The 23820-nt window shown below is 39.9% G+C and overlaps 2 protein-coding genes across 2 annotated transcripts; one reads left to right on the top strand and one right to left on the bottom strand.

Moving 5' to 3' along the window:
- Window positions 1-8100: 8100 nt before the first annotated feature.
- LOC121297747 (P2Y purinoceptor 1-like) lies at window positions 8101-11919 on the top strand. The gene has a single exon (XM_041224220.1). It carries the CDS (start codon window positions 8355-8357, stop codon window positions 9417-9419), a length of 1065 nt encoding a protein of 354 aa, XP_041080154.1. The 5' UTR covers window positions 8101-8354; the 3' UTR covers window positions 9420-11919.
- Window positions 11920-18690: 6771 nt separating this feature from the next.
- On the bottom strand, window positions 18691-19641 carry LOC121298437 (fibronectin type III domain-containing protein 11-like). Its single transcript, XM_041225561.1, has one exon. The coding sequence runs from the start codon at window positions 19639-19641 to the stop codon at window positions 18691-18693; it is 951 nt and encodes a 316-aa protein (XP_041081495.1).
- Window positions 19642-23820: the final 4179 nt, after the last annotated feature.

Consider the following 23820-nt stretch of genomic DNA (forward strand, 5'->3'; position numbering starts at 1 on the left):
AATAACAGACATGTTCTTGATAGCACATGGGTGGCTTTTGACTAATAAATTAGCTGTACAGTATTTTAACTCTTTAGCTTTGCAATGGACACGAGCCAGATTGAACGAGGTGCTGCAGGAATAGAACCAATAGAAGGGCATGTCACTGGTTTACTTATGCCTTATGCAAACAAACAGCGACATCTTATGGTGGGAAAGGGGTATGCTCTTGGGTGTTAACTTGTATCAACCAACAGCTAAAGAAAAGTTGGGACACAATGAGCAGAGTTTAAAAACAGAAGTAATTGTAAGCTGTTTTTGTTTAAGACTAGAGAATTAACTCATTTTTGTTATTTTTAAATGTAATAATTAAGTCTTAATTTCATTACAACGCTGTTAATATGATGTGGGCCCTCCATGGGTAGACAGTCTGCGTTTTGTTGTTCTGGAAGCAGCTCCTGTCAATTCACTGTAATTACACGACACTTTACATAGTTCTAAACTGTAAGGAAACAGACATGTGACATACGCTCTTGAACTCAGTGTTCCAAGTTATTTCTTTTTTGTCCATAAACCGTTTCGCTGCCAAGCAAGACAGAACACAACCTCATGTTGTCTGTATTAAAATCGATGTTTACTAAGCTCTGTCCAATCAACACTCACCTTTTTCCTCATTCTCTTGTCGCTTTGGTCAATCAACCTGCACATTCCCATCCACCACCTTGCAGCAAGCCCGCTTCAACAAAGTAAGGGGGCTTAGCTCTCAATCTAATAACGGTTGTTTGCCCCTGTCTTACCAGCGTTAATAACTTTGCTAAATCATTCTAAATCTTTAGCATTGACGGTCCATATCCTGCCAGACCCAAGTAGCATGTAAGTACCTCTGGTAATTACAGTCAGCGTCTGTATGCATTACCAAATAAAGCATTGAAATATATTATGTTGTATAACACATAACGATAGGATGCGGATGCAACTTCGGTTCCCTGAAAGAGAAAATAATCATCAAGGTATGGGACATTGCCGTCAGGCAGTAAGGATTGGCTGAGCTTTATAGCAAGGCTGCCGATAGGCCTCTGCACGAGTTGACGCGTAAGCCCGCCCCCCTAGGAGCTTACTATACGCAGCGCGCAGAGAGACTCTCTTCCTCTTTTGCTCTTCAGGCTGTGAAGGCTTCCAGAGCGACCTCGTGGGTTGATGGTTATTTTCTCTTTCAGGTGTGCCATTGAGTGTAGTACAGATGCTCCAAATAGTGGCGCAGAGGAATCCAATATGTTTAACCGGTGAAACCTAATAAAAGTATGCGGTGTAGCCCAACTGGCTGCCGCACAAATGTCAGACACCGGCACCCCTTTAAAGAGGGCCCAGGATGTCGCCATACCCCCAGTGGAATGCGCCTTCAACTGCTCTGGTGGCGGAAGGCCTGCAGATTCATAAGCTAATTTAATAGCATCCACTATCCAATGGGAAAGGCATTGTTTAGACCGGCATTAAACCATGGCATATGAACAATTGTTCTGTTTGCCTCACAGTCGTTGTACGATCAATATAACACCTCAATGCCCGCACAGGGAAGATCATGTGTAACCGTTCCTCCTCTGGGGAAGAAAAAGGAGGAGGATGGAACGCCATCAACTCGACTGGTTGGTTCATAGGAAACGGGGATATGACCTTGGGTAAAAAGGCTGGATTTGGGCGCAAGAAGACCTTAGAACCTTCTCCTGCGAAACAAGTACATGATGGATGCACTGACAGTGCCTGTAACTTGCTGACGAGTTTGGCTGATACCACTGACAGCAAAAACTCAATTTTTAAAGACATGAGCTTCATATCCATGGTGTGGAGAGGCTCGAATGGTGCCTTGGTAAGGGCTTCCAGCACCACTTCAAGGCTCCACGACGGTAAACTGGTTGTCCTTGGAGGTCGCAAATGTCTTGCGCCCTTTAGGAACTACGATGCCAGAAATTGGCAACCTGGTGATAACCCATCAATGCGTACATGGCAAGCTGATATGGCTGCTAAATACACTTTAAGTGTAGAGGGAGATTTCCCTTCATCTAACAGTTTTTGTAGAAACTGTAATATCACTGCCATAGGGCAAGGTATTGGGTCATGGCCCCCCGCCAGACACCAATCTTGGAACAACTGCCACTTGTACGTATACTGCGACCTAGTAGAGGGTGCTCTAGCACACTGAATGGTTGAAATCACTGCTGTCGAGAGCCCTAAGGCTGACAGGCGCTCCCGTTCAGGAGCCAAGCCCATAGCTGCATGAGCTTGGGGTTCGGATGCCAAAGCCGTCCTTGGGCCTGGGATTGGATGATGTACCTGCGCATAAGCATCCTGAACAATAACCTCCACAGGTATTTCTTCAGTACTCGCAGATCTAAAATAGGGCAGAACCCGCCATTCTTTTTGGGCACCAGGAAGAATTTAGAATAGAACCCCTGGTCGAACAGAGCAGGGTCTACTTGTTGAATGGCACACTTCCTGAGCAATGCCTGTATTTCCACATTCAGAGCTGAGGACTGAACAGAGTCCTTCACTGCAGTTACCACCACTCCCCAGAAGGGGGGAGGTTTTAACCGGAACTGAAGGGTGTACCCGATGAGTACAGTTTTGCGCACCCAGGTGTTGTTAGTGCATTGTTGCCAGAACTGTAGCTGTGGAACAGTGTAGGGGTGGGCTAACAGTTGCCTGGAGGTTTCAGGGATGTTTTGGCTGCGCTCGATCACGAGCCACCTGCCACCTCCTCTAGGACGCCACTCTGTGTGCTGTGATCTTGCCAACACGGGTTGGTCGTGCGCTGATGGACCTACGGGGGAGGTAATACTGCCCCATGGTTGCGCCTGCTGCTGTGGCGGTGTCCTGAGCCATGGGTGTTCCTGAGGCCACTTTGGCTGGAACGGCTTATTTGGCCACATCTTAGCCATTTGCTGTGATGTCTCCCGCGCCTTGATGGAGTGTTGCAGCATCTCCTTCACCGCCGGACCAAATGTGTGTCCAGGTGTAAGTGGGGCATCCAGCAATGGGGCCTTGTCAGGCTCCTGCACTCTCGCCTACGAGAGCCAAAGTTGTCTTCTGGCCACCACTCCTGCCCTGAGCCCACGTGTTGAGCTGGGCCAGCTTCACCAGGAGCTGACTGACCATGCCCAACTTGTTTCTGAGGGCCGCAGAAGGGCACTCAGGTAGGTCTCGAATGAGTGCCGCCTGGTAAACTGTCAGCAAGCTGGCTACATTAGACAGTCTGACTGCCTCTGTGGCTGCAGAGTACCCCTTCTTCAGGTGTACCTCTGTGGTCCTGCACTGCTTATTGGGGCATGTAGGGTCTTTTGTAAGCCCCGATAATGTTGGCGTCTTCACCAACGCAGTGAACGCAGAGTCCACCGGTGGGAAGGACGCTAACCCAGCTTCACTTGCCCCCTGCATAGTAAAGGCCGAAGCCTTGCGAGAAGTCGCAGGAGCAGAGGCCGGAGCCTCCCAAGTGGACTGCACCTCCTTAACAAAGTCCGGGAATGCTAGGAGCATCCTGGACTGATGGGACTGGGCTGAAGGCGACTCAAAAACAGAGATCGCCGGGGAAGTTCTGTCTTAAGCCATTCGATGCCCAAGTGGCGGGTTGCTCTCTCCACCACAGACCACATAGGGTCATCGGTATCCAGCACCTAGAGCTCAGTGTCCTGCTCAGAGCGCTAGGAGGCTACCTCAGCCTCTATACTGTCCCTTTCCAGGATGTCAGATGCATCTCTGGAAACCGCATCGATATCCCACTCCTTTTGAGGTTGCAGTGGAAGGGGAACGACCGGTGCAGGTTGTGGAGGAGCCACTGGCTGGCTAACGACGGACCCAGTTTGTTCTGGGGCTTGGGGCACCGCATTGGCTAGGGACATGAGGATGGACTGCTGTCCCATCAGAACCTCCATAAACTGAGACATCTTGGAGGTTAGCTCCACCACCCCCGACCTGTCTCTGTAATGAGGGGATCGAGAGCGTCCTCTGCGTCACAGCGATCTGGAGTGCGACCTAGAGTCCCGACGAGGGCATACCCTAGAAGTGGAGAGGCTGCGTTCCCGAGCGCGTCTGGTAGGGGCCCTCTGACCAGCTGTAAGTTGGGAGGATGGGCTCCTGGAGAGCTGAAGCCTCCCTAGCGGAGTTGCCGTAGACGACGGTGGGGCAGAAATGGTGTGGGATGATCCAGAGGAAGGAGAGTGCCCATCCACTGATTTATTTGCCCTTTGGTGAAGGGTGCGTGCCTGGAAGCCAGCACAGAGATGGCAAAAAGCCCTATCCACCAACACAGATGCGGTGTGTTCTGGTCCGAGACACGCCACGCAATCATCATGCGGATCGCTGGCAGGCAGCTTTGCCTGATAGGTCGTGCAGAGATGAAAGCCTGACATCTCCATTGAGCATGACTCAACGAACATGGAAGGTGCGTCGAGCACCGAGCGTCGAGCGCCGAAACGCCGAGCGGCGCACGACTAGTGTCAAAGTGCCGAGCGTCGAGGTGCATGCGTCGAGCGCCGAAGCGTCTAACACCGACACGCCGAGCATCGAGCACCGACGCGCTGAGCGTCAAAGCGTCGAGCAGCGACGAGCCGAGCACCAAGTCCAAGCACGGAAGCGCTGCACCAAGTGCGGGAACACTGCACCAAGCGCCGAAGCGCTGACACCACGCGGAGTGCGAGTACCGAGCGTTGAACACTAGCATGAGACGCCTAAGAGTCAGCTGACCTGTAGACCGGAGATGCTAGTGCTGGTACAGTGTCTTATTGGTGAATACTTACCTTGGTGCTTAAGGGAGTAAGTGTTTGGTGGTCGCCTTCTTAATGGTGAAAAAGGGATTTTTTTTTTTTTTCGGATGCTGCAGCAAGTGCTTAGTGACTGTAGGGCAGGCCATACAGCTACCACGCGGTGGGGAAACACACAGCAGTGGATAATATATATATATAGGGCTGCAGAGCAGACTCCACACACGTGGTCTAACCAGAGGCAAGACCGAGGCTGCAATGCACGCATGGCCAAAGCCAACAACGCGCGTCCTAAACAAATTATATATAACAAATATATAATAAATATATAATATATACAGAACCCAAAAAACACACAATAAATATTTAGAATTATATTAATAAGAAAAGACGAAGACCACGAGAGTAAACAAAAACACGATGCCGAAGCAAAGCGTGATGGAATGTATAATGTAATATAAAATATATATATACACAATTATATAAACCAAAAATACAACTAACGAGTGCAACTGAAATAAACTCGGAGAAGGGGCACAAAACCAACTTCTCAAGCCTAAGCTTCATGAATACAATCAGTGCCAAGCTCTAATAACCTACCGCTACTGACGCTGAAGACAAAAGAGGAAGAGAATCTCCGCGCACTGCATATAGTAAGCTCCCAGGGAGGCGGGCTTACATGTCAGCTCGCGCAGAGCCTATCGGCAGCTTTGCTATAAAGCTCAGCCAATCCCTACTGCCTGACGGCAATGTCCCATACCTTGATGGTTATTTTCGACTTGAAAGGGAACTGTAGAATCACTGTTAAATAAGCATACAGTATAAAATTGAAAAGATCAAACAGGACCCCACATTGCAGAGCTAATTCTCTTTTTTCCGTTACAATCTTTATTTTAACAATATATAATGAGTTTTGGAAAAAAAATCATCATTTTGAAAAGAATGTGGCCCGTGCAGGGTTGTGGAATCATGAGACTACAGCTCCATTGAAGGGTTCAGGTGACATGATAAACCACAAGAGCAGACGTTTTCACCAGAAACCAGCTGGTACGGAATGATTGTTTTATGCTGTATGAAAAGTTTGTGGCTACTTGAAAAAAAAAGTATTTCTCCATCGCCATCCTAAAAAAATAAATAAATAAATAAAATAAAAATCTCAAGGCCATAGATTTTTATTTTGATGGCATATTCAATGACAAACTTGCTTTTTATTTGTTTGTTTGTCTTTTACGTCTAAGAACTTATTAACTACAATCAGATGAGTATTGGATAATATGACGATACAGCAAAACAGTTAACAAGAAGATAGGCGTTCACTGTGTATTAATATAACATTGTAATAGATTGAGTTATCCTGAAATACGCTCTATTTATGAGGATAATTGTGCTGCATTGTGAACAATAACTATTGTATGTTATATTACACCTGCAGTGTCCCTCAAACATGTTTGATATTTACTACATTACAGACTGTTTTGTATAAAAAAAGCCATGTAAGGTTTGTTTACTTCTTAAAAATAATAAGCCATAGTCTTATTTAGGTAGAAACAGTGTACTCAGGAACACAGTAAAACAATAATGTGAGCAAAGCTGCAGGTGTCAGATGGTATTCCAGCTGCCATGGTGACAAAGATTCGAATACCATCTCGACAGGTAATTTTCGAGCCCAGAAACAATAGTTTCTGCCATTGATGTACTGGACAAGCAGAGTCTCATAAGATGTGGTGTTCCAACCCAAAAGAGGTGTAGCCTAATAATTCGTAGCAATCGCAGAGCTGACCCCTGTCCGATAGGAGGTAGAGTTATGTGACTGTATTGTATATACATGCGTTGGTGGTTTGGCGATATCATCACAAATAGCTTTTCAACAGAGATACAAGTTGCTGCCTGGTTTCAGACAGGCTTGTGGATTTTTGTTACAAGAAAAATGAGTAAACAGCTTTTGAAACGATAACATCTTGAAACAAATAAAAATGTAGCCCGAGGTGGAGGTGTTAAGTGTGCACATGTTAAGCAGTGATATGAAAAGATATACCTTAAACACAGGAAAACCACACAATGTTCAGACAGACTCAACGATTTCACACGCTTCTACTACCATTTAAAGGGGCATGTAAGCAAGAGCTGCACAAAGGAAACGGCCGGTGAAACAGTAAGAGCTTGTACAATTGAACTGAAACAGAACAATGAGCACACTGCCCCACACTGTGCGTGGTTTCAATAATAATAATAATAATAATAATAATAATAATAATAATAATGCGTTCAATTTGTATAGTGTGTTATTGTTTCTTACAGACATTTTAAACTGTGGTAGACAGCTAAGATTATAAGATTATTTTGAAGTGCAAAAGTAATTCTTAATATACAGAGAGGACTTCAGTATTTTTAAATCGATAAAACTTGTAGGAAACTATTAAGAGCTACTATTTTGCACTTTATTTTTAGGTGTATAAGTTTACTACCACAGGTGTTGCTCATTTGTGGTAGAAAGTTAATATAAAGTAACGAATTGAACTCTAATAACATGTCATGTGAACTGATTTGCAAACCTGATACAGTAAAGTGCCTTTAAACAAATGTAACCCACACTGACTCATTTGATTTGGGGAGGATAATCCTAGGGGGTATGATGTTTGCCCAACATTTTTAGCTAGCATTTATATTAGTTTCTAAATAGATTATGATATATTAACTAAATATAATGTAAAAAGTTACATAAGTAAAATAAATCTGGTCTTCCTGTTTCGTGTGGTAAAAGGCACAGCACTTTTCGATTTTACCCCGCTATATAAATGAATTGATTGTTGTATCAGTTCTTCAATGGTTAAGTCTTGTTGTGCACTTTGTACAACGTGCGCTTATGACACTGCGACTATTCGCAGCAGTAACCTGGCTAGAGACCCAATTAAAAGAAGGGGGCTGTCTATTTTTCACAATGGCATTTTTGGTTTTACTTCCTTTTAATGGAAAATACCTAAGTAAAATATTATATATATATATATATATATATATATATATATATATATATATATATATATATATATATATATATATATATTATATATATATATATATATATATATATATATATATATATATATATATATATATATATATATATATATATATATATATATATATATATATATTATATATATCATGTCCAATGATAGTCCAATATACAGGATTAATTTATACTTCAAAAAATTATATTGAAAAATTTTAGCACCTATTTATGTATATCGTGGAAGTCAATTACAGCATAATACGTAAAACTTAATGACATGGCGTGTGTGTGTGTGTGTGTGTGTGTGTGTGTGTGTGTGTGCAGTTGTATTCTAATTCAGCAAGGGCGTGTCATTTCATTTCCTCTGAAACACGTGCTGAGACAATTTCTTACACGCCTCGCTCAGTAAACCTCAACCTCAATCCGCACTGTAAACAGGATCTATTTTCCCTGCAAGCAAAACATAAATCATACTAATATACAGTTGGCGCAATCCATGTGTTAGAATAAATACTACACGGAGTTGCGCTGGACTGAATACCCTGAATACCCTGAGAAGCCACGCTACTGCAAAACTTTGGAACTCGAAGCCTAGACAGAGCGGTTCAACCAAGATGTTTCTTTTCTCTCTTGCTGTGCATGGTTTATCCTTCAGCGCTGCAGACGCATCTCTTCGGATTGTGAAGTCAAGCAACTTGAGCGCAGAAAACAATAGCAGGTGCAACGTGGTAGACAAGACCTTCACCTCAGTATTCTTGCCGAGTGTTTATGTGATTGTGTTCCTCATCGGTGTCATCAGCAATTGTTGGGGATTGCGGAGTTTACTTGCAAAATGGAGAACAGTCGGCTGCATCAACGTGTTTGTGCTAAATCTTGGCATTGCGGACCTGCTCTATGTGATCACTTTACCTTTTCTGGTCAGTTACTATGTGATGGGCGAAAAGTGGATCTTCGGGCTCGTCTTCTGTAAAATAAATAGGTTTTGTTTTAATCTTAATTTATATGGGAGCATTGGATTCCTAACGTGTATCAGTGTTTACCGCTATTTGAGCATTGTTCACCCAATGAAAGTGAAGGGTAAAATCAAAGTGTGTCATTCAGCCATAATATCTGTCATAACCTGGGTTCTGGTTGTTGCTCAAATTGTCCCAGATGTGTACTTCAATAAATCAAATAAAAACTCTACCGCCTGCTACGACACTACATCGAATGATGAAGTATACGAGTACCTGCCGTATAGCATCGGGTGGACTATCACTGGATTTTGTATCCCGTTGCTTGTTATTTTGGGGTGCTATGGTCATGTAGCATTCGTTCTCACCAACAAGAAAAACCCCAGCGTGAACTCTTTGATGAAGCAGCGATGCTTGAGACTTATTATAATCCTCACAGTTTTATTTGTCGTCTGCTTCATACCCTATCACGTTTTAAGGAACCTCAATTTAAAGACACGGGTATTGCAAATTGAAGGGGAATGCAGTGACGCTTTCAATAACATATATGTGTCTTATCAGGTGAGCAGAGGACTTGCTTGTCTGAACAGCGCTATGAATCCCTTAGTTTATTTGGTAATCGATGACAAGGTCATTATAAAGCTGCATGTTGTTAGTAAAACGGCCAGACGTTCACTGGTGCATTTAGCAGCTGGAAAAGCCACCCAGCCGTCGATGGACAGGTAGGATTTTACGTAAACACGCGAAGAACCGATTCACTCTTTAAAAAAAAAAAAAAATGGATTCGGCTTCTTAAAAAATGCCACAGTCCCGACGTGGTTACAAGAGTGTGTTAAATAAACCTTTCAAATGTTGACCATTGAATGTAAACTCTGAAAAGACGACTGAGCAACATGATGCTTCTGAATTAATGCCCAATATGTTTCAACCATAGCGAAGTGCAGAAATACAGATTTTTGGGCAGCCTCGCTGGCTTCGTGCAGCACTATATACTGTATTCTATATTCTGTTGTATATGAGAAACTAATTTGAAAGATTATGCTTAATTATTGTAAATTACGTTTGTGAAAATAAATACAAAACGATAGTGCTTATTGTACGTAGAATACCGAAAGCATTTCCGTATTGCACTGTATTGTCTAGTATAGATTCCTGTAAGACAACAAACATTTTGATATCTTGATACACTGCCTCAGCAGCAGAACATTGTAACAAGAATAGCTTTGTTTTTGTTTTCAGAACTCCAGAGAAGAAATATTTGGCCTAATTTACACAACCGCATTTAAAGCCTGCTTTGAATTTTTGTTTTGTTTTAAAATATATAGCAAAGTTTAATGAAGAGCAGAACAGGACAATTTTCTGAAACAAGATTTGGCAGGGAAATGGCAAGAGACAGGGAGAAACATCCGTCCTAAAGATAAAACTGACGATTTGGATACGGAATTTAAAACATACCCTAACACTGGCATTAGTGTTTCGAGCCACCATTAGCAGGCAACACATCTGAGAGGTGTCTAACATTCATCTCACAGCGCTTACAGCTTTCCTTCAGGTAAACTGGAGATGAAAATCAAGTGTAATCATCAAACTACAGTATTCTACCAGCGCTACAGTATATCGGTCTGTCAGATTGCTGTCTTGCTCATCATGAGTGAAAGTCACTTATAACAGGGAGATACATTTTTTTATTTCTACTATAAAGAATTCCTGTTTTTTTTTTATTCTTTTTTTGGTTTAGTGCCAAAACTCCTGAATGACATTGCATGTATGTGGATGCACAGTGTGGTAATAACTACTGTGTGGCTACTGTTGCAACCAAAGTTCTGACGGAAACGCCCTAACTGCACACACCAGAGCAGTCGTGATTCATGTGAGCAAAGACGAGTTACAGAAAATGCTTATTGCTTTGTATGTAAATTACACTTTCCTTATCTTTATTTTATTATATTTTATCTTTAATTTCTGTTTAAGTACTGCTGACACCTGAACTCTCAAAACAATTATATGTGTGTGTATATATATATATATCTTCATAATACTGTTTCTCATTGCATATGTTAAATCACTTAGAAAGGATTGCTTGCTATAATTCCACGAAGATACAATATAATCTAGCAAGTAAAAATAATATTTCAGAAAAAAAGAAATCATTCTGCTTTTGAATATAAACATAAAGATCTGGTTTATGGATTACATGATGTTCATTTTACAGTGTTTAACTTAGTGTCATACAATATCCAACAGATCACAAAACCACCTCACAATTCAGCGTGGTGAGATTGTGTAAAAGGAGTTTCGACAGCACCGTGCCTGGAGGTGCGTGGGTAATATATTTTTCTGAAGAATGTTTTGGCTTCTGTACAAGGTTAAAGAAAGTCTTGAGTTTGCTTGCCTTGACTTCTCGGAGGCTTGTACTGCTTTACTTTCTAGGTAGACTCACTAATCTCTCCCGAGTCAAATACTGGCTGCAAAGCATGTCTGTTATTAGAGGAAGCAACTGGCTGGTCACTGACAGGAAAGGAGGCCCTGAAAGGGAGGGAACTATTTGACTGTCGTGGAATAAAAGGACCAAGTATGTGTAAGACAATCTGAAAGCAAGGCTTGCAAACAGATTTCTTTTACCTTTCAGGTTTTAAAATAAATGCAAAAAAAAAACAACTGAATGTGCCTGGCAAGATGATGTATGGAATAATGTTCCAACAATCACTTCAAGCTTTTTTTTGTTTCGTGATTGCTCTAAGCCTCAGAATGGCCAGGGGGTAGAATTCTAGCTTTCATCGATTAACATTCTAGTTCTAGAATTGTATTTTATTCATAGGGCCTTGTGACAGGGTGACCAGGAGGCAGAAAGACGACTCTGAACTTTAAGAGCTGCAAGTACTTTATTGTATAAATAATATGTGATTAACAAAAACACAGCTCATCAATAATGAACAGAAATCCCTCACCCAAGTCTGACACTATCGCAATGTCTCTCTCTCTCTCTCTCTCTCTCTCTCTCTCTCTCTCTCTCTCTCTCTCTCTCCCTCTCTCTCTCTCTCCACAAAAACACATGAACACCAACACTTTATTTACAGCCAGGGCTCTGATTTGCTACAGGCCCTTTGTGTTTAGATACTGCTGGAGGGCGAATGTATTTCTTTTTCAGTGGACACAAAATTAGAAGTGAGCTGTGGAAGGAGTTTACTATAATACTAGATAATAAAATAAAATACTACAATAAAAAGAGCTGTTGTCAAGAATGTACGTCAAAGTGTCCTGAATGAGGTTGTGTGAAGCGCTTGTTCAAAGCTGGCACCAGAGTGTAGAAATGATCGGTATGTTTCTGTAGTAAATCAACAATCATACTTTGCTTCCCAAGCATCTAATAAATTCCAAGCTCTGGCAATACAGCAAACATCAAACCATGTACCAATTCAAATGTACACTTAAACCAACATTCTAAGATTGTTAGTTCTGGTTTTGCATTTTAGAGGTGTTGCAATATTAGTACTGGAACTGGTTGAGAAATCTGTAGTTTACATCCTACAGTAAGTTTACATTTTTGTTATTTATTTACTAACCCTGTGGATAAAATGGGAATGAGTCACTTGACCACACAAGTCTCTGGAATGTTTAAAACACCAACATGGATACAATTCTGTTGTTTATTGTAATGCCACTTCAGAAAAATGACAACAAATTACAAAATGTGTATTAACAAGCATCTTCTGGGAAAAAAACATTTCAAATTCCTGTAAAATCACCACCCAGTATGATTGGTGAAAGGTGGTACCGTTTTCGAGGGGCTTCCTTGATATAAACTGTATAGCCCTGTCAAAAAAAAAAAAAAAAAAAAAAAAAAAAAAAAAAAAAAACAGCAATTAATACTGACCTATTCTTGCTGATGGTAGTTACATACCTGGCTTGTAGTTTTTGTAGCAATTTACTGCAAACATTATTAAACTCAGTACAAACCAAAAGTTCAATTAAATTTATGCCTTAGTTACTACTGCACCTATCGATCAAGTGTGTTTACCAATACATTAAATATTAACTAAAGACTAAAGACATTTTAATCACATAAACAAGGTGGGGTTTTACATACAGCTGTGCTGAACATTTACCTGCAGTAAATAATCTGAACAAGTGAGTGGTTGCTTTTAGTACGAAAGATTGGGATGGAAATATTAGCCATTGCTAACTTCATGCATATGCAACACTTTCATTTTATGTACCAAAATGTGTAAAGAGACTTTTTCAGTGGAACCTTGCCCTGCAGGCATGCCCACTTTTGATGAAGGACACAATATTTAAGCTCAGTAAACATTCTTCTTAGTTACACAAGCTTGCAACTGCACAATGACCTTTGCTAGCTATAACTGTCGTATTAATCAAAAGGAGAGCGTTACACAGTTCCTATTTGTTAAATAAAAATGTTATGAATACAATGTAACCCTATTAAATGTTCCATGTATATTAATGTGCTTACATTAATTTTGGGAACACAACCATGATGTGGCTGAGACTCGTAAGTCATTGCCAACATCAGACAGGTGTAAAATATGACTGCAAAAATAATGATCTGTTAATAACTGTGTTCTAAATTTTGAGACACAGTCAGATCCGCTTAGAATAACGTAGCTTCGTTTTACTAGTGGGGGTTTTGGAGCAGTTTTCTAGAGATCTGCGTATAATAAAAGCACTATAAGAGCTCTTTGCACACGAGTGATCGATCCTTAAGATATATCAAAATAAACACATCCAGGTATTGAAGTAAAATGAGGTTGTTTATTATCATTTGGAGTTTTATTTTAATCGCAATCCAGTGCAACCAGACTTTGCATGGCCTCTTCATCCAGGGGAAGGTCGAGGGCTGTGTTTGGATCCCCGAGGTACTTTAAATATCAACCCCATTGCTGGATCACTACAGTAGCCACGTATATCAAATTAAAGAAACCCACAAAACCAAAAAATAAAAGAACAAAAATGTAAAAAATTTAAAAAAATGACAAAAAAACAAACAAACCAAAAAAATTAAGTTAAAAAAAGGGAAAGGGATCCGAGGGCATTGTGCGACCCCCAAGATCGGTAACTTATAGGAAACCATAAGGCTACCGTTCCCCAATTTGTCATGCTTGAAATATTGAGTTTCCTCGAGTAATACCAGGTATTTCAGCTAGTTCTCTCTATTTTTTATTATTTATGTATCATGCTTACTAAAATAACACAGAACAAAAAGTCTAGGTGGCAAGCAATCAATTCAGTTATTAAACCACCCTTTCTAGCTGTGATTACCAGGGGTTTAGAATCAATTTTCTTCAAAACGTATTACTAGATAGTATATTCTCTGTCATCTACTTTCATTGGGTTTCCAACACCTGACATAAAACAATACGATACAGCTTTTTTAATCAAACACCATAAAAAAGATCACAGTCTGATAGCTTGTAATATGGACCGTAATTCCATCTACATTAGTTAATGGCAAACAGAGGGAATTGCTTTGGAAGTAGAACGGATGGCAGGGATTACAAGGGAAAATGAAGGGCATTGCAATTAGGGAAACGAGCATTACCATCAGTGTCCACACAAACTTAATGAGACCAAACCACAGCCAAGGGAAGTTTCCAACCCGGTGTGACAGAAAAGTGGCCATTACTAGGTTTAAAACAATATCTGGAGTGGAACAAATATAGAAACACAAATATGAAAAAACCTAATATTTCTCTCAACGCTAAAAAAAAAAATACAGGGAAAAAAAAAAAAAACTATGGAAATTTACAGTAGGGGAAAGTTGCCTAAAACGGGATACTGTTGCAAAAACGGGTCACCAATGTTTTCTCGCCTGCAAACTGCAGCCATCTGACCATTCCCTCATGACAGCCTGCTTGTGAAACACGTTGTGTCCAAACAAGGTGAGTTTGTTTGATTTTTGCAGGGTCTACTATAAAAATAAGGGTCTGTAAACGTAGTATCTGTGTCTATAAATAGTGAGAAAATATAATAAATACTTTTTTAGGGATTACAAATAAGTTAATAAATAGCGCTAGGGTGGTGTTTAGACTGGAACTGTGTAAGGTCAATGTCACTGGGACCTGTTGGCTAGCATGTCTTTCTCAAGCTACTAGTTGCACCCCTATTACATTGTCAACCCTAATTTACCAACCCTAGTTAACCACTAGTGCCATTATAGGGAACCAGAGATAGGCCTATTCACTTCAGGCTTGTCATATTTTGGTATGCTAGCTTGTTGTAACACATGGCCTAACTTCCTTCCTATCGCTATGCTCTATGCATTTGCACGTACATTTAAAGCCCTTTACAATACCTCCTTTTCAGAGTATATTCTTACATAAGGAATTGTGTCTTTGTCTATTGCTCATACAGTGCAGTAATATGAATCCAACTGAGCTGTAACATGAAAGAAATTATGAACAAGAATTTAAAGTTGGCATCCATCCTCTTACTGACAAGTTTTAGCAAAGAAAACACCCCTTTGTGAAGGGCGGCAAGTTGTTGCATGTGTGGTGTGTAGTGGAAAGGGTTTTAAAAAGGTGGATTATTCTCTTATCCTTGTATCGTTTCTGTTGTTTGTGGCCAATACATATTTCTGTTTTTCATCACATCATTGAAAAAGGTTCACAGCTACAAGTCTAGCTGCCGAAGATTGTTTCCAGTAGCCTTAGTTTAACATTCTGCAAGGGGATTTTTTTTATGTCATCAATGTGAAACTAATATGATTATTAGTCTGCCCTTCAGCACCTGTGCAAGCCTCTCTGCTGACAATTGTGTAGCTTGAGGTAATTGCATTTAACAAGATGCACTGTCGTGTGAAAAAAAAAAAAAAAAAAAGATTTATAAAGAATGCTCTTGAACACTGGTTGGTTTGAATTAAATGTGCCCTTTGTAATTAAATATTAAAAAAAAAAAAAAAACACAAAAAAACACTAGACTGAATGCATCTTAACTGTAGCAATTAACACAACCAACCCAGTTATCATCACAATGCAGTTATCAGCAGGGAAGGCCATTATGGGATTCTAGAAGTGCTTTTCAGATGTCCCTTCAGCAGAGCATAAAGCGCTATTAGAAAAAGGGGGGCTACTAAAGTGAACTGTGACAACAGCCTTTAAGTACACATAGCTGCAAATGCCATTTAAATATCATTTAATTCACCACATTCATTTCAAAAACTGTGGCAATTCATAATAATAATAGAAACATTTTTAAAAAAAGAACCTAGCAGCTGTGGTCATGTGATTTACAGTAATACACCTCTTTTATCAGACCAAAACATTAAGCATTTCCCGATCAGGAAATAGGTGTGTATGAGTTTATAACATTGGCTTCTAGACAACAGTAAACCTTCATATTTTATAATATTTATCAGTGCACAATCTTTAATGACATGAGTACTGTTTTTGTTATTCCTATCAGTTCCTGTAAGTGTAGTAATGTGCCAGACAATAGATTATTACTGTATTAAAATACATTGAAGTTGCTATGGTGTAAAGGGGTGAAATTGGAATATATGTCAAGAACTGTGGAAAGTTTGTTACAATGGTTCTAACCTGGATCTGCTTATACAGCATATCACTTCTGTAGGCACACTGGTCCTTATAAAGCCATCATAATCTGTACAAAGCCTGATGCAATTAATTTAAGAGGATTTATAGATTGCCAACTTTTTATTATTTTACTGTTGTTGGTTCTAGACAACTACAGCAAATAAAAGGTGTTGGGAGTTTTAAATAATAATACTAACATTGTTCTCAAGTGATCATTTATATCATTTAAGTATATAGCCTCAGATGCCTAGGAGTGACTCAGTATGAAGAGACTGATCTCCACTGAAACTATGATAAAAGGAAAACATCTAAATTAAAGGTGCTTTCTCCTTTACCCACTGTAAATGAGTTTAAATTTTTGGTCAGAATGTACCACTTAATCCAGGCTTATCTGCTCATATAATAAAGATTCATCGCAGTCAAAGTCACCAGTGATTGCTATGACAGTTTAATCTTGGGACTGTATAAAAATATCAAAAAATGATCTAGATGTATAATGTGTATGTGGGTGTTCCAAAGCATATCTATTTTTCAAATTTCAAAGGCCGGCTTGACAGTGACGTCACAAAAGCTTTGTATTCAGTGCTCCCGATGGGGATGGCAAAACCAAAAATAAATTATTAAATGTATCTTTATCCTAGCTAAGTGGTTAATTATGAGTGGGGTAATTAGAAAACACAATGGTACTAGGTGGGTAATTCTTGATTATTTCTGAATTACCCACTCAGAAGCATTATGTAGCCTGCCTCTCTGTGTATTCTTTGTTAAAAATTTTGCCTTGTGGTAAGTCAGTCATAAAAAAAACCCACACAAAGTGAACTAATAGGATGGTGGTAGGAAAAATTGTCACACACTTGACTCAAAAGCATTTTCAATATTGGGCCCGTGGGGATGTTATCAAACAAATTAGAGATAAGCCTTACAGCCTTGTTTGAAATGTGCGTGCTTACTATAAGCACACACATACAACACAGTGTACAGGGTTATCATATTGCTTTCATGAAGTAGCTCTGTTGGCTGCTTGTCAACACATAAAAGATAACAGCTGCCATCCCTTGCTGGGGGACACAGTGAAAGCAGGGTGTGTACGTATATATATCGAGAGACCCACTTGTCCTACTTAGAGGAAACTTGGTGATAAACTTTGTTCCAACAAATTACTGACTATTATAATCTCAAGATCTAAAGAACTGCTTATCTAATTGTGGTTTAAACGTGTTCATATTGTTTAGTGCAGGCTTTTCTGATATATTTACAAAAGTGCAGTCTCTTGAGAGTATTAGAACTGGAGGCATATGAAGGCGGCCGACTGTAAATCATGATAAATTTGTTCATGTTCCAGAAAGCTCTCATTTTGAATCCAGAACTGTGGCAGGGGAGGTATGTTACTGACGTGCTCGTTGGCTTTCAACCAACACAGCGAATGGAAGTGTCCAACAGGTTTATTTTGGATTATTTCATGAGTTACAAACCCTGTAAATATGGCATATATATTTTTTATATTCTGACTTTTTTGTCAGATAAACCCCAAATAAACCCAAACTGGTATGTAAAAATTATTTTGATTCACCAGTTGAATCCCCATGGATTTGCATGAGCTGAGAAACTAAACATGTTAAACTGCCATGTTAATTTAAAGGTCATCCAACACTTAAAAGGAAACTTAAAATGTACAAATATGAGTGGGAAATCTTTTTTCAGAAGACTGGAATTCTTAAAAAGGTCAAACATTTTCATTTGGTGTCTTATCATTTCCACTTGAATAAATGAAAAAAAACCCTGTTACTTAATGGAAATTTCTTCAAGTTTGCCTGTTGCTAAAATGACCTCACATATAAAGCCTGAAGACCTACTATTAAATCCTACGGTTTCTAACTAGTGCTAACTTGTTCACTTCTCTTAAGTGGTAATATATGATTGTGAATTGGAACTGTCTCAATTGTTTTGGCTAAACTGCCACATAGTACAAAGTGTGAGGCTCAGTTGGAGCACACTTTAGATTGAAAAACATCACCATGTAAGCATCTGCCATCTTCAGGTAGCATAAGATTTACAGGGGCTGTAGGCTTTAATGGGTAGAAGCTTGGTAAGTCTGGGTAAAAACTATTATTAGTAAAATGCCATGCCTATGGATTTGTATTGCAGGCATACTTTCAATAGACTAAAATGTGTAAATATGCCATGAAACATTGTCGAGCTTGAATAAACGCCAGGCTGCAACATATATCTTAATCTGCAACTATTTAAATGTTTAATATCTACCACAAAATACCAGTAATATCCTTCTATTTCTTTCTTCTCTAGTCTTTATATCTAAGCCTGTATTGTTATTCAACCAAGGTAGAGAAAATAGACATACTAATATCTCTACAGACATCTGGGTGCAAGGAAACTGCTTATTTATTTGTTAAACTTGTTTAGTTTTTTTGGCTTTGCTAATTAAGATTCTACACAAAACAGCAGCTGGCGTTTTGAAAATAATCCACATGGTCAGTTGGGCTGGGTTTTGTTTTCAAGACGATGGTGTCATTCCAAAATCCATAAATTAAACAGTAGGTTTCTGCCCTCTTAATAGTAAACTCATAGCTTTTCTCAGGCAGAAGGTTTCCAATCTCAATGCTGAAGGAAGACACAGAAATTGTCCCAAACTGACTGCCTTCCTCCAGTGTGGTTGGGGTTATTAATTTGTATCTGACTTCAAACTGTTCAGGGGGGTGGAGAGTTGACTGGCCTTCTATATACCACGTAAGCATTGCACTCTCTTGGAAAGAGTGTGACTCCTTTTTGTCAAAGACTACAGGCATCTTTACGTTAACAGCCAGTCTAATGTGTGGGATTTTGGTGTGTCCCATGTCGGAGATGAGCCGGTGTTTTGTGTGAAGCTTACCTGGCATCAGAACGGAATTGAAATCTGAAAGCACTTTGGTGACGTGCACAAGCCTTTCTTGGATAGACTCCCATTCCGACGAGAACGTCGCCATGTCGTAAGTGCGCAAGATGGTCTCCAGTTGCTCCTTCCCATGCTTGATCTCTTTATAAAATTCTTCTAGAAGATGCAGCTTGATTTTTATCTGGGTGGTTCCTATTTTCTTCATCTGTTGAAATTTCCACGGATCAATCAAATGAAACATAGTGGAAGTTGTCATGTAGTTCTGGTCGCCAAATGATAAATCTTTCCACATGACGTCCATGTAGTGAGAACACTTTTTCATGATGTCCACTCTCACCTTGTACCTTCGGAGAGCTGCGCTGCTCAGCTGGGAACCGATAAATCCCACAATACTGTTTTTCTGTTCGGTGTACTTTTTCCAGGGTTCCCCAAGCTGGCCGTTCCTTTTCGAGATGAAACTGTTTTTTGTCAGTGGCTGAAGTCGAGTCCATTCATTGTGTGAAGACATTTTCAAACCGTTTAATTACTGAGAAAAACAAAAAACAAAATAAACACAGCAGTTATGATTTCTACATTAAAGTTGGAAGTTAACCTTCTGGGTTCCATCCATACACTGTAGTCGTGATGACCATATATTTGATGCTTTTGGTAGCAAAGTGCATGTCTGTGACATTTTTTGAACATTATATTAATGGATAAGGGATAAACCACCTATATCACCATGCAAACAATCTGACACCCAGTGATTTTGTTCTGTGGTGTTTTACCTGGAGATGGATTTAATTCCCTGTTCCTTATTTTCTTGATTTTTTTTGAACAGCTCAAAACATTAAGTACACCTGGCTCCCCTGGGGAGACACTAAAGCCCCTTTCACAATGGCACTCCTACCCAGGTTCCAGCTAATCGGGTCACAATCCTGCATAGTTTGAAACCATGTACCCGGGTTTTACCCGGGTGGGCAGTGACCTACCTCAGGATATGTGTTGACATGCTTTAACCATCGCTTTAACGATGGCTGTTGGTAACAATTAACATTTCTATTTATTCTGTTTATTATGACACAGATTGCAGCAGGTATGAAGAAACATTTGCTCTAACCAACATTTGGGCAGACGACTCAATCCACAAGCTGCTTCATGGCCATGGTGTACTTGTCACCCAGGTCGACCCTGCTTCTTCAAAAAGCAGTGTGAAATTGAGTAGTAGCACGACACTGGGTAGGGTCTGATCCAGGTACAGCATGCCAGTGTTTAAGGGACTTAAGACCACCAAAGATTTAAACACAAGCAGAAAAATTACTAAAGATATTGAAATAGGAGTACCGAGGGAGTCTAAAGCCCAGTCTTCACATGCTTGCTGCAGGAAGCTGCCTTTCACAAGTCTGGCCCAGCATTGTTTAATAGAGTCGTCTATTCCAAAACATTTTGTATTCTAGTAACGTTTAATGTGGAAGTCATTGGTCACAAACGTGACACAGACTTTTTTTAATGCGTCGATTTTTTAAATTTTTATATTTCAAGCTTTTCCCAAACCACTTAATTATGTTTATCAATTAGTAGTTTTCTCCACATTTAATACAACATTTGTAACATGACTAAGTTAATGAATGAAAAAAATAGAAATACTACTTACCTCTCACTCATTATTGAACTGAAGCTGTAATGATGAAATGACCGCACAAGCATGCACATGGAAACACGACTTTATACTTGTGTACCAACGCAAAGTATATGGCTGCTCTAAAGTTTGAAATTTTAGGAGTTTAAGTTAAGGAAACACATTTGAAATAAACTATAATAATGGGGCCAATGAAACAGACAGCAAAGTCACAGGGATAGCAAATTGGCACACAACAAAATGGCTTTAATTGGCAGATCTAATAACTGACAAGTGTTCAGCACATGTAAGAGAGTACTAGGGTTCTTTCTGAGATTCCTCAAGTGTTGAGTTACAAGTGGTACTCAAAACAAATAAGATGACTTTCTTCTGACCAACCCAAAAAGAAAACAGCCCAATCTAAAAAAGGAGGTCCAAACCACTGATGTTGAAGATATACTTACCATTGCCAAGTCAATATCGCTTGTGCCAGCATGCAGTAAGTTTCCTCTTAATTGTTTCTGAGACCTAATTGATTAAATAGCTGCATGAACCTACACATTTCAAAAGACACTCAATCAAAATCAAAATGTAAAACAGAAACTGTCAAATAAACGACTGAAAGTATCAAAAAGGATTTGAATCTAAAATGTGTTTATTTCTCATTTACGAGAAAAGATCATTAATATTCTAGTTTTACCTTATAAAATGAACCTTGTTCCCCTGGTTTAGGTCTATGAATAGGTAGTGGAGGATGTGTAAGGGTGGAAAAGGACAGAGGAGAGGGGCTTAAAGACCCCGTGGGCTCTAATTCTGTGAGATTCTAAAATGGGGTTTGCAAACAACCATGTTAGTGCATAGATTCTTATCAACACTTCATTTCATTTTTCTCCCTGCACGCAGGTGAACTATAGTGTGTAGACTTCATTTCAGAGACTGTGGTTTTTGAGCAATGCAGTGGAATTCCCCACATGTGACAGTAAAGTGAGTAAATATCTATAAATTATGTTTCATTAGTTTGCTTTTACTGTAGTTTTTCTTTTTCTTAAGGTGATTGGTGCTTTGGCTTTGAGTTCAGGAGCTGCTCTCAAGGTGATTGGTGCTTTGTTTATGAGTTCAGAAGCTGCTCAAAAGGCGATTGGTGCTTTGGCTTTCAGTTCAGGAGCTGCGCTTAAGGGGATTGGTGCTTTGGCTTTCAGTTCAGGAGCTGCGCTTAAGGGGATTGGTGCTTTGGCTTTCAGTTCAGGAGCTGTTCTTAAGTCCTAGTCGCTCGGCTTAGACATCTGTAATGTAGGCTAAATCAGCCAAAATGTCTATTTTAATAGGGGGCCATCTAATGCACGTAGAAGAGCCAGAACCATCTAATGAATTGCGCAGAGCCAGAACCATCTAATGAATTGCATAGAGCCAGAACCATCTAATGAACTGCGCAGAGCCAGAACCATCTAATGAATTGCGCAGAGCCAGAACCATCTAATGAATTGCATAGAGCCAGAACCATCTAATGAACTGCGCAGAGCCAGAACCATCTAATGAATTGCATAGAGCCAGAACCATCTAATGAACTGCATAGAGCCAGAACCATCTAATGAATTGCGCAGAGCCAGAACCATCTAATGAACTGCGCAGAGCCAGAACCATCTAATGAATTGCGCAGAGCCAGAACCATCTAATGAACTGCGCAGAGCCAGAACCATCTAATGAATTGCATAGAGCCAGAACCATCTAATGAACTGCACAGAGCCAGAACCATCTAATGAACTGCGCAGAGCCAGAACCATCTAATGAACTGCGCAGAGCCAGAACCATCTAATGAACTGCGCAGAGCCAGAACCATCTAATGAACTGCGCAGAGCCAGAACCATCTAATGAATTGCATAGAGCCAGAACCATCTAATGAACTGCGCAGAGCCAGAACCATCTAATGAACTGCGCAGAGCCAGAACCATCTAATGAACTGCGCAGAGCCAGAACCATCTAATGAACTGCGCAGAGCCAGAACCATCTAATGAACTGCGCAGAGCCAGAACCATCTAATGAACTGCGCAGAGCCAGAACCATCTAATGAACTGCGCAGAGCCAGAACCATCTAATGAACTGCGCAGAGCCAGAACCATCTAATGAACTGCGCAGAGCCAGAACCATCTAATGAACTGCGCAGAGCCAGAACCATCTTATGCCCTATGAAGAGTCAGAACCATCTAATACACTATGAAGAGTCAGAACCTGACTCCAGTGAGAGCATCTGAACACTGAAAAAAAACAACAACAAATACAAACACACTATTTCAGTAATTGAGTGACAGCCCATTCAGAAAAGGTTTTGTAAGGGTTCCAAACAGAACCTGAATACATAGGTGTGTGGTATCAACTTTGCAGGAAGGAGCCTAACATCCAAATAGGGCTGTGTGAGACACAAAGTTATTCCTGGTAGAGGGAATACAGAAATAAAATACACTTTTTTTTTTTTTACCTGGAGTAAATTCATGCCTGATCCGGACGCATTACAATACAGCATGGTTGGCTATTCCTGGTCTTTGTTCCAACCCTATTTTAAATATTTTCAAAAACGATTGAATCTTCATCCAGTCCCTGAAGTAGTTAATGATCTAATTCCACCTGTTAAACCTGGAGTGGAACGAATCTGCAGCACCGTATTTGCACATTTCCAGAATCATAACTTGTGTTCTTTGAGATTGGCCCACCGTCTAATCAGATCAAAACCATTTTTTGACACGAGTTGTTCTGTTCCGTGCACCGTAGTTAGTTTAATGTGAATTTAACATGAACGCTTTTATAAAAAGAAACGTTCTGAGTTGTTAGTTGTTTTACTTTATCCTTGGATTTTGAAAAGCGATTATTATTATTATTATTATTATTATTATTATTATTATTATTATTATTATTATTACACTTATGTTTACCTTCTAACTTTTTTGACCTACCTGCAATACATTGTCGTCTTTGATATATTTACAACAAAACTACGCAAACTTTATTATTTTAAAAGCGAGTTGTTTTGTTGCAGTCGCTATAGAAACCAAAATGTCTCATTCTGTATTCTGATGTACCATTAGTATTGTGAGGTAA

Source organism: Polyodon spathula, chromosome 23 (assembly GCF_017654505.1).
Source record: "Polyodon spathula isolate WHYD16114869_AA chromosome 23, ASM1765450v1, whole genome shotgun sequence".
Classification (NCBI taxonomy): domain Eukaryota; kingdom Metazoa; phylum Chordata; class Actinopteri; order Acipenseriformes; family Polyodontidae; genus Polyodon; species Polyodon spathula.

What these genes read in the sequence shown, in the direction of transcription:
- LOC121297747 (XM_041224220.1), top strand. Translation starts at nt 8,355, where the DNA reads ATGTTTCTTTTCTCTCTTGCTGTGCATGGTTTATCCTTCAGCGCTGCA.
- LOC121298437 (XM_041225561.1), bottom strand. Translation starts at nt 19,641, where the DNA reads ATGTCTTCACACAATGAATGGACTCGACTTCAGCCACTGACAAAAAAC.